An 11,454-nucleotide genomic window follows, 5' to 3' on the forward strand; every position below is an offset into this window, starting at 1 on the left:
AGCAAACAGGAACTACCCAGGAGTTTTTGTAAAAGTTTGCAGGGTTGCAATTGCAACATCGCTGGAGGAAAAGAGAAGTGAAAATGTTTGAAGCCGTCCTTGGCTCAAATGCACTAGAATCAGCATTTCCTCAGAGTTGGCACTGTGACTGTGACGCTGCAAACAACTGAAATAAACTGAAGGATGTTGAAAGCAGCAGGACCAGCCACTCATATCATTTTGTCATTTGTGTCAAAAAATCTAAATTTTTTTTCCTTTGACTTCCTTTGTGAAAAAAATGTAGAATGTAGGGTTTAACCCGAACCCAAATAAGATCTAGAGAAAGAGTAAAATCTCTAACAACAGATGAATATTTAGAATTTTCTGTTTTTCTTATGTTTTTTCCCCGTTGATCATCTCCAACCCCTCAGATTGACCTGCTGGGGTTGTAAATTTCATTCTATGATATTTAGATAAAGACCCATAAATACTCATTTTAGATGAGTAAGAAATAAGCAGACATACAATCAATAGAATAAATTAACACAATTAGGTTGATGTAAAAATCCCATCCAAAGAAACAATATCTAATCTTGACCATCAGACAAATTCAACGATTGAGGCCGAAACATTAAAAAAAGGAAATAATATAGATGCATCACAGTTCGTACTCCGGTGCGGTAGGTGGCGACATCGCAGCGCCAAAAGCGAACACGAAGAAGAAAGTAGCATTTCACTTCCGGCCGCGCTGAAGATGGCGGCGCCCGACGAGTTGTTTAGCTGGGAAGGAGACTGGGGTTTACCGTCCGTTAGCACCGACTGCCTGGTGGTTCTGGTGAGTCTTCGCCCGCACCGACACCGAGCCGAATCAGCTGATGCCGCTGTGAGTGATGGCATGCTAACGAAGGAATGAAACACTGTCAGCCGGTTTTCATCTGCTTCCGGTAAACCGAGCCAGATCCGCGACCTTAATGTCTGAAAACTCTGAATTTGCGTCTGGAATAAGCGATGATCATCAGTAAATCGCGTGATCGAACTGTCGTCTGGAGGTAAGCTGGTGTTTCGGTTACTCGCATAAATGGGGCGGGGCTTGTACATGAGTGGCACTTATTTACGAAATAAAGACCGGAAGCTCGTTAGTAAACCTGCCGGTTGACATCGCCATGAGTCAGAGTGCTCTCAGTTCTCCTTCGGTATTCGTACTGCTCTCTGGCAGGTTCAACAGGCCTTTGACACTGTCCATGTTTGATCTCGAGCATCTGCTCTGAAACTGAAGTAGAACAATATCGACTTTTAAGAATACATGACTGGCACCTGAAGGCAGCCCGGTGTAGCAGTGGTCCTCACTGTGGCCCCCAGCAAGAAGGTTGTAGGTGGAGCAGTGGTCCTCACTGTGGCCCCCAGCAAGAAGGTTGTAGGTGGAGCAGTGGTCCTCACTGTGGCCCCCAGCAAGAAGGTTGTAGGTGGAGCAGTGGTCCTCACTGTGGCCCCCATCAAGAAGGATGTAGGTGGAGCAGTGGTCCTCACTGTGGCCCCCATCAAGAAGGATGTAGGTGTAGCAGTGGTCCTCACTGTGGCCCCCATCAAGAAGGATGTAGGTGGAGCAGTGGTCCTCACTGTGGCCCCCATCAAGAAGGATGTAGGTGGAGCAGTGGTCCTCACTGTGGCCCCCCATCAAGAAGGTTGTAGGTGGAGCAGTGGTCCTCTCTGTGGCCCCCCAGCAAGAAGGATGTGGGTGGAGCAGTGGTCCTCACTGTGGCCCCCAGCAAGAAGGTTGTGGGTGGAGCAGTGGTCCTCCCTGTGGCCCCCAGCAAGAAGGTTGAGGGTGGAGCCCCGGCTGCAGCACGGGGTCTTTCTGGGTGAGTCTCCATGTTCTCCCTGTTCCTGCTGGGTTCTCTCTGGTACTCCAGCTTCCTCCACAGTCCAAAGACATCAAGAGGGACCAGGTTAATCCAGACTCTAGATTGACCGTAGGCGTGGCTGGGAGAGCCAATGGTTGTCTGTCTCTATGTGTTGGCCCTGCCATGGACTGGTGACCTGTCCAGGGGGAAGGCTGCTGGGATAGGCTCCACCCCCACCACCCTCAACAGGAGAAGAGGGGGAACATGGAGAGACTGCCACCTGGTGGTCACCCTTCAAGCCCACTATCAAACAGTCAGGTGTGAGCATCGCAGGTGATAGCAAATTGGGCAAAATTTTGAATGACAGGAACAAAATGGCTGACTGCAGATCCTGGTTCAGCAGATGGCGGAACAGTGATTCTCTCTACTTGACCCATTTACCTGAGAAGGACAGAAAGGCTCTCAAGGTGTATTTACCGTGCTTCCTCTCTTCCTATTTCTAGTGAAGTCATCGACGAATTAAACTTTAACGGCATCTGGAAAAGGAAATCCCACTATCTGAAGAACACGACCTTGGCTTTGAGAGCATGATTGGAATGTAAAAATGTGTCTGGTGACTGAGGAGGAGCTCCGGTGCCACTCGGGTCTTCAGGTTGGTGGGAGCAGGTGGCTTTCTCCTATTCTGGGTCCTGGTTCCACTCCTTCACTGGAAGATGCTGTTCAAACACAACTGCTCCACCCGAAGGTTCCACCTGGGCCTGCAGATTCAGTCTCCTCACAGACTGATGTGAACCATCAGTGAGTGGAAGGACGAGAGCTTTGGGTCTGATACTCACCTGTTAGATGGAACCTGCTGGGTTCTGCCCTTTGAGGAATTCTGACGGAAACACCGTTCCCACTGCAACCACAGACAGTCAATGGTCATGGGGGTAGCAGGGGTGTCTGTGGCCACCTCATGCTGAATCCTGGCCACCCTGGCCTCATCCCAACCTGATGCCACCACAGCGGAACCTTTCCTGTACTGCAATGGCACGACCGACACATTTTTTAGACGCGACAAAGATACTTTGGGCGCTTCCAGAGTCGCATAACAGGAAAGTTATAATATCAGCGGGGAGACTCGTGTTTCAACGCTAGCCAGCTCACTAACAAGAAAAGCTCGCCAAAAGTAGAAGCATCATCTAAGTTCTCTATGCATCGTTGAAGTCCTCCTAACTATAAAACTAATGGAACCATCAGAAAATCAAGTGTCAAGAGAGTGCGCCCCTAGTGGTCGCTGCAGGCGGAGCTCAGCACCTCCCAGCCCGAGTCCTCTCAACACAGAAAGCAGTGCAGTTGTGAGTGGAAGCCTCTTTGTCACTTCACTGGCAGGAACAAAGAAAAGGTCTGACACGCTGACTGTGACTTGATCTGCTCCACCATTTCCTGTGGAGCTCAGCTGCCCCAAATACCCCTAGATTTTCCGAATGATCAACCAACCATCCTGGCCACCCCACAGAAAATTTCCTGCCTCCGCCACTGCAGACAGAATGATCAGGTGTTGAATGATGTCACAGTGGAGGTCGACAACTTAGAACGTCTTAACGCTCTGATCCTCTTGGGCAAATATTTCACTGCAGATGCAGACGTTTTCTAATCCGACCGTGTGGTGTTGTGTTCAAGGAGCCGGCGCTGCTCTGTCTTGCTGAGGTTGTTGCCTCAGATTGGTTGGAAGTGACCCCGGACATTTGAGTTTGTTTTGGTTTATTCCAGTTATTGTTGTTTTCTTCCTTTTCCCATCTATGTTTCAGGCCTTTCCTGTTTTTATTTACTGCACTCGACATGTCTCCTACATCTACTTTGTCAATCATAACAAAGTTTTGTTAACAAAGAAAAAAGTCTTCAAACTTCTGAAGAAAAGAGGAGTGATGACATCACATGAGATTGAAGAAGCAGGAGCCATTCTCCAGGGCACCTGTAACATCTCTCAGCGTCATGTGTGAGTTCAGGTGTCACCAGCAGGGGGCAGCAGAGCCTGCTGCTCCCATCTCCTGCCTGTGCATTCATCAGCAAATGTCTCAGAAGTGGGGTCAAACTGGGGTCCTGGGGCCTTCAGAGGGTCCTCAGATTAACTTATTTGACATGTTGCTGTGTGCACAGACCTTTGAGAAACATGGAAACACAAGAAACACTACATCATTGACCTTATGATCCATGCTGTCACTTGCTTGATCAATTTTATCCTGCTTTTCTCATGCATTTATTTTTTACTAATTCCTTACTAGTGATCATCTGTTCAGAGAAGAAGATGATCACTAGTACAGAGGTCATGGAGGTCATTAAAGGTCATCAGGGGGAAACACAAGAAGCCTGAAGCTTAGTGGTGGTGACCTTGAAGTCATGTGACCCTGGTGTAGTTCCTTCCTAGTCTAACGTTAGCTTAGCACTGCTAACGTAGCATCCAGGCTTCCAGAATCATCAGAGGGTTCATTAGTGAAGACGATCTTGATGAACTAAACCTGGAAGATCATCAACTTTTGTTCACCAGAGCTGATTTACTGATTCAATCACCACAATCACATGGAGCGATCCTATTGGCTGCAGGGGGAGGAGCCAGGAGATGACCACTTCCTGTTGGTGGAGGAACCAGGAGATGACCACTTCCTGTTGGTGGAGGAACCAGGAGATGACCACTTCCTGTTGGTGGAGGAACCAGGAGATGACCACTTCCTGTTGGTGGAGGAACCAGGAGATGACCACTTCCTGTTGGTGGAGGAACCAGGAGATGACCACTTCCTGTTGGACTTCTTTCATGGACCTCATCGGCTTGGCGCTCTGTCACTTTAGTAATTCAATCAATAATGACAATGACTTGAAGGAGACACCTGAAGTCCACACAGACACGGGAGAACCTGCCAGCCCCAGGAAGACCCTGGCGGCTGCTGGTTGTCAGCTTCTATCCATCAGCCAGATCAGAGACCTTGTTACTCAACCAATGACAGCCAAGATAGGCTCCACCCTCCGCGTCCATAAGTGTTGCGGACACTGTGATGTGTGAGTTTGTCCTAAACCCCAGTTGCTAGCGGGGGGGGGGGGGGTATCCATGGGGCATAGTTAATGATGCCACCAGGAGACATCCTCTGTCATGGTGTCAGATGCCCACGCTGTTCTGGGTGGGCTGTGCAATCCCGCCTCCAGGTGTGGCTGAGGGTCACCACTCCCACAGGATGAAACCTGAGTAAGGTTGAATGGATGAGCGCCAAGCAGCACAGCTCTATCTGGAGTAACTTTTGTCTTCCTGTAAGTGGCAATGGACAACGCCAGATGGATCAGACAAACACCAGTCACACCAGTGAGCTGTTACCAAGGTAATCTGACTGGTTTGAGATGATGTCACCGGGGTGTGACTTCACTGGCCCAAATAAACATCGATGGCAGTCAGACAAACTTGCCGATGTTGATACCGTTGCAGCGATGAGCAACCAGAGGAGCGGTCCTGTGGTCCACTCGCTCATGTGCGAGGTCTCAGAGGTGCTGTGATGAGACGTCTCGGGGGGCGCAGGAGGACACGCTGCCTTTTTGTAAACATCAGGGCTTAAAAAATGAAGCAGCGGTCCAACTGGCTTTTGTGATTCATTTGTGTTACGTAGCAGGAACAGACTGGTGGGATCAGCTGCTGGCTGTGGGCTCTCAACCTCCTCCAAAACACTCAAGATTAGAAAGGAAGAAGGCAGATTTGGCTTAAGCGTCGTTGATGCCAATCAAAGGTCCATCGGTTCCCTTCCCTAGATGTCCCCTAACACCCGGCCCCCACAGAACCACCAGAGAACAGCCGACTCAGTTTCTCAAAGTTCAGAAGAAGGCCACGTTAACGGCCATCATGATGTCGCCAAAAAATATGTTGCATGGCGCCACGTCAACTGTCATTTGAGGCTTCCTGGTTTCCAATGTGGCTAAACATCGATCCACAACGTGGTAAAACACCTCGGTGAGCTCAATACTCCTAGTAGTGAGTACTTGAAAGGTGAAATACACTCAAAAGAACTTTTCTGGTGTTGATTTCTCAGCAAATGTTATACTTGAAAGAAAAAAGATTTGAATTTCCACCATGACACTGAAGTCAGTGAGCAGAGTGAAGTGCATCATGGGTATCTGGCTTGTTCCTGCAATGGGTGGGAGGACGCTGAGGAGCAGCTGCGTGTGTGCGTCTGGAACAAAGGTGACATCACGGCAGCAAATTTATGAGGAAATTCTTCCTCATTCCCTCTGCTTGTAAAAGCTGAATGAGCTGCAGCTGCAGAACCAGGCTCCTGTTTTAGTTTCCAGCAGGTCTGAGTCATCTGGAGCGCCGATCCACCACCACCATTTTCTTTCCACGCTCTGTTTATGTGTGGTCAACACGCCTGTTGCACCGCCAGACAAACGTAGCTTCCATCATGACGGCCTGCCCTGTAACACACACAAAAACGCTGCTGTGCCTGGCTGAGGCTCAACAACACATCAGCCGCAATGACAGCTATATGCATCACCACGGTAACAGGCTACCTGCCTGAAGGAGCGTTTTTTGTACACTGTTAAAGTCTTTTGAGTAGTAAGTAAAGTAAAGTAAAGGCGATCCTAACCACGCCCTTTTATCCAGATTTTTGATGTGGCCTTGTGCTGCTCTCGGCAGGCCTACGCTCAGTTCGCTGGAGCGCCGCTGATCCTGCACAAGATTTCCAACCCGTGGAGGAGTCCAAGTGGTGAGCCAACACTCCAACGCCACCCAGAGTCCCACCACCAGGACATTGCGCCATGCAAGCATGCTAATGTGTGCTATTGTCTGATGTCTAGGTTCATTTCCTGCTCTGAGGACCAATCAGAAAGAGACTCTTTCTCGACCCTCTGACATCATCATCCATCTGAGGAAACAGGTAAGCCCCTCCCTCCCAGCAAGCTGCACACAGACAACCACCGGTGTCCCTGAGACCTTTTAGAAACTCATCAAAATAATCTGAAAATATTCAAGAATGTTTCTGGTCATGGATTTGACCGACATCATAAGAAGTAAAATGGCAGTCTGTTAGCGTCTGCGGCTAACTGGACATGCTTGCTAAAAACAGGAAGCCGTACCCACCGTGGCATCACCTGTTTTTCTATATCAGGCCGCCATGGCGTCTTGGACTGTTGCAGGTGTGAGGCTGCGTGAGTTCCCTCTGTAATTGAGACGGACTTGCAGGCCTCTGACAAGGCGATCAGCTGATCACATCAGCCGTGACTGATCTACTTGTGTAATCAGGCGCGGCTGATGACCTGATGCCCCAGTGTACAAGCCCACCAGCAACAGTTCCTCAAGTGGTGCAGAGTCTGCTGGGAACAGAAGAAGAAGACGCTTCACCCTGGGCAGCTCGTCATTTCTCTGATTGATTTGTGACAACGCAGCTCTGGACGGCCATCTCTGTGCAGCTGGCGGCGGCGGAAGAATGAGGACGATCTCCCAAATCTCGCCTGATTGACTTGTTTTCTGTTTCTCTACATTCTGCCTGCTTCTGTTTTCATCTTTGTGTTCTTATTTTTCCTTTGTTTGTCAAAGAAAGTGATCGCCACAAGTCTTGATGATGACTTCTCATGCTTTCGTTAGAAGAGAGAGCAGGATTAATCAATAGTTTGATTGTATCATGTTTTAAAAATGGCACAGTGAATATTGAGCTGAAGTTCGGAGGAAGAATTTAGATTGCAAATCAAAATGCAGAAAAATCAGAATTAGATTTTTTTCCCTAAAGTGTTGAGCTGGTCCGAGCGGCCCTCCCTCGCAGGTTTCCCCAGGAATCAGACCCGCTGCCGGTGTCTGGTTAACCTTGAGCTGCTGCGTCTCTGCAGGCACGGAAACCTCTGACCCACGTTTTCCTGAACAGAAGTCATGTCTGAGCGCAACACCGGTGTCCAGCATGCAGGCAGCTGGAAGCCATTAGCCGGCACACCGCTGTGCCTCTGGCGGTGGGAGGTCAGTCAGAAACCAGATGGAGCTGCTGAAGAAGCTTCATGCTCATCTGTGTCACTGTCACGCTGACTTCCTCCTCCTTTGGTAAAAGTAGTCAAAAGCTACAGCTTCACCTCAGATCGACAGCAGCATCTGTGACCCCGCCCCTCCAGGCCGGTTGGCATCAAGATCTCACCACACATCCAACTTGCAGCACCTGATCCACCGATGGGACCGAACGCATTCCGGAGTAGAAGGAACATTTGGGAATGCTGCACCCAAATGTGAGAGCAGAGCAAAGCTGACCAGCTCATCAGACACTTCCCTCCCCAGTGGCGTCCGATGCCACTCAACACGTTGAGGCACTCAGGCTGACAAGTGCAGAGGCATGAGATTCAGACAGCGTCACAACATGAGCCTTTACATCTAGCTTGGCTCTTGTAGCGTTGGGTCGATGATTGGCTCACAACAATGGCAACCACACACTACGGGTTAGTTCTTTGTTGTTTCAGGTCTTTAAGGTTGTCGGGTTGTTGTTTTCCAGAAGTACAATGCTGACTATGATCTGTCAGCGAAGGAGGGTGCCGACAGTCTGGCGTTCATCTCTCTGATGGAGGAGAAACTCGTGCCCGCACTGGTGAGAACCAGCGTTTTTCTGGTCGCCACAAAAATAGAACTTGGTGAACCTGCTGTTTCAATTATAACTCATCTGCCGTAGATCTACACGTTCTGGGTGGAGCCAAAGAACTATGTGGATGTGACTCGCCGCTGGTACGCCGAGCACATGCCGTTCCCTCTCAACTTCTTCCTGCCGGGGCGGATGCAGCGCTGCCAGCTGGACAAGCTGCGACTACTGCGGGGAGACGAGAGCCTGGAGGCCGGCGAGGAGTTGGAGAAGGAGGTGAGACTCTAGAGGGGGATATGCAGCGACTCGGGACGTTGTGGGCGTTTGACGTGAAATGCGGGAACATCAGAATTATTCTTTCCACAGATTGTTTCCATTTGCTCGTCCTCCTTGAGTGGTCGGAAGAAATTTACTAGATGGGGAAAACTCGCAGTGGCAGCTGCTGGAAAACTGCTGTTTGGGGTTTATCTTTGGAAAGGTCAGAGGTTAGACAGCGTTCAGGAGTGAGTCATTAGAGAACTTGTCAGTGAGGAACGAAGGAACCTCCATGTTCTCCTGCTTCCTGAAGCTTCATCCTGCCTGCACATGTCCGATCATCTCTCACGCTTTACCTTGGTGCTCCGCCTCTCAGGGACATCAGAGAGTTTCAGTGTGGGCCCTGGGGACCCTTGGGGGGGTCTCTGGGGACCCCGAGGGAGAGTCGGGAGCTTCACAAGCACGTCCCTCTCATGTCTCCTCACCGCCTCTTTATCTTTTCAGTGAATTTTCAGGACAAAATGAGAATAACTGAGCTAACGACCCTCATCAGCCACTTTGAAACAATTGGCGCATCCGCTTCCAGATGATCGCCAGAGCGGATCCTCGTGTAGAGTCACGTGATCACGATTGATAGCGGACCTGCTGTCTCACGTGTGCGTCAGAGCCAAGTGTCCTTTGTCCTATGTCCCTGAGAATGTTAACCCTTTGAGACGAATGACGCTTGGGCGTCCTGGGGCATCTTTCACATCGTTCGATGGCCGTGAATCGAACCTTTGACCTCGGTCCAGTGTGCTTTGCTTCGCTTTCCGGTGAGGTATTTACGGCTATGCTTCATGGCCTCCGTGTCAAGTCATAAATAACATCTGTGTTTGCAATGTGGAGGTCAGCAGCGTGCGTTGTCCTGGTGTGATGTCAGAGCAGGTCGAGGACGTAAATGCCATGGCAGAATCAGCTGATCAGAGATGCGACATGTTTGTCATTTGGCTGGTCCAGAAAAACAGGCCCCATCATCCAAGTTCATGTTCAGACAAGTCCTTGACGTGTTCAGGAGTCGTTAGCGTGTTCAGGCATGTCATTGGGAGTGTTGCAGACATGTGACCAGTTTTTGTTTCAGTTGTACCGAGACGCCATCGAGTGCATGAACCTGCTGTCCCAAAGACTCGGCTCCCACAAGTTCTTCTTTGGAGACTCGTAAGTTGGTCCAGAACTTGTTAAGTGCTGAGTCCCAGGAAGACTCAGCACATCTAGATGGTCACATGACGAAGCCTAAAATGAGTTTAGATGTGTCCTTCATGTCCCAGGCCGTCGTCTCTGGACGCCTACGTCTTTGGCCACTTGGCGCCCATCCTCAAGTGCAAACTTCCTGGCGGGAAGCTGCAGCAGCACCTGAAGACTCTTGACAACCTGAGCAGCTTCTGCACCAACATCCTGCTGCTCTACTTCCCCAGAGATGTCCGAGGTGAGCCACCATGCTGTTAGCGTTGCCATGGCAACCGGTAACATTAAGTAGCATAATACAAGATTTACATGACAGAATGTGCTTCTGCTGACTAAGTTGGCCTGTTGAACATGGGAGCGCCTGGCGTTGAGGGGACAGTGGCGTAATTTGTCTTGATTTGTGATGAAGGGGCGGGGCTAATTCAGCACCAGGAAATGAATCTATAAATGGCAATTTCCCCTCTGTAATGTAATAAAGATGGAAATGGCTTCATCGTGGCTGAGTTTCAGGGTTCTGACTGTGAGATCTTGGCCAACGGAACCATTTTGAGTCCATCAGCGTCTCACAATCACATCAGGATGTTGGAAGGAAATGATGTCGTCATCATGGAGGGAACAAGTTCCTCAGTGTTAATTGGATGAATGACGAGAAGCCTTTTATTAATCTGTGTGTGCGTGGAGGATGTAGATGAGGATAAATCTGGCTCAGACCCTCTGGGAACCAAACCTTTGCTTGATTACGTGACGTCTGGCCCAATTCCGTGAAGCTACAAACGTGTGTTTAGTAGTGACAAACATGGCTGCTGTCCTGATGTCATCATGTTGTCTCCACAGACATTTCCAGTCACAAGACGTCCTCACAACCTGAAGGCGGAGACTTTGACCATGTCCCAAACAAGCGGGGGAAGCAGTTCCTGTCAGTGCTGGTGGCTTTGGGTGCCATGCTGAGCTATGCCCTGCTGACCGGCATGGTGCCCATCCAGCAGGAGGCGCTAGAGGAGCCGCCAGACCTGCAGACGCCCGGGTCCCAGGAGGACGAGGGCGAGGATTGAGGCTTTAAACAGTTCACAAGGACTTGGGGTTCTGGAGGTTGAGTCAGTGGTACCAGACGCCGGTTTGAGGAAGGAAGCTCCAGTTTCAGAGACGAGTGACATCACAACTGTCTGAGTTTAAAAATGTAACTTGGTTGAATATTTGTTAGATATAATTTTTTATTTTTAACTTTCGTTGCTTCCGCCACGAAGCACCCAGGTTGCTTTTTGTGTTCAGGACTGAGGCCCCACGAGACGCCAGCCAACAATAAATCTGTAGATCTGATGACTTTTCCATTCCTATGAGTCCATGGTGACGCCAGGACGCCGCTGGTTAGTAGTGTGTTGCATTCATGGCCAAACACAAATGTGGGACATTTGGGTAGTATAGTTAGATGGGTAAGCTTTGACCATCAGCCCAGAGTGTGTGTGTGTGTGTGTGTGTGTGTGTGTGTGTGTGTGTGTGTGTGGGTGGGTGGGTGGGTTGGTGGGTGGTTGGAGGGGGGGGGGGGGGGGGCTTTGGCCTCAGAGCCTTGGCTAGTCAAGACTGGGTCTGGACCTCAG

General features: G+C 49.9%; 1 protein-coding gene across 2 annotated transcripts; it reads left to right on the forward strand.

Annotated features, from left to right (window-relative positions):
* Positions 1-674: 674 nt before the first annotated feature.
* mtx1a (metaxin 1a) lies at positions 675-11,176 on the forward strand. 2 transcript variants are annotated; one of them, XM_086217466.1, is made up of 8 exons: positions 675-814; positions 6,472-6,541; positions 6,633-6,712; positions 8,303-8,395; positions 8,477-8,659; positions 9,756-9,832; positions 9,943-10,100; positions 10,694-11,176. In XM_086217466.1, the coding sequence occupies exons 1-8, from the start codon at positions 734-736 to the stop codon at positions 10,909-10,911; spliced, it is 960 nt and encodes a 319-aa protein (XP_086073592.1). In that variant the 5' UTR covers positions 675-733; the 3' UTR covers positions 10,912-11,176. The 2 variants fall into 2 exon arrangements, with proteins under 2 accessions (XP_086073592.1, XP_086073593.1); XM_086217467.1 differs by lacking the exons at positions 6,472-6,541; positions 6,633-6,712 and having other exon boundaries at positions 695-814.
* The last annotated feature ends 278 nt before the right edge of the window (positions 11,177-11,454 follow it).

Source organism: Aulostomus chinensis, chromosome 11 (assembly GCF_037954235.1).
Source record: "Aulostomus chinensis isolate RoL2024-O1b breed Wild chromosome 11, RoL_Achi_v1.0, whole genome shotgun sequence".
Lineage (NCBI taxonomy): Eukaryota > Metazoa > Chordata > Actinopteri > Syngnathiformes > Aulostomidae > Aulostomus > Aulostomus chinensis.

Bases quoted from the DNA above. Each gene is read 5' to 3' on its own strand.
- mtx1a (XM_086217466.1), top strand. From the start codon at position 734: ATGGCGGCGCCCGACGAGTTGTTTAGCTGGGAAGGAGACTGGGGTTTA. The intron at 6,542-6,632 runs GTGAGCCAACAC...TCTGATGTCTAG, and splicing joins CCCGTGGAGGAGTCCAAGTG to GTTCATTTCCTGCTCTGAGG. The intron at 10,101-10,693 runs GTGAGCCACCAT...TTGTCTCCACAG, and splicing joins CTTCCCCAGAGATGTCCGAG to ACATTTCCAGTCACAAGACG.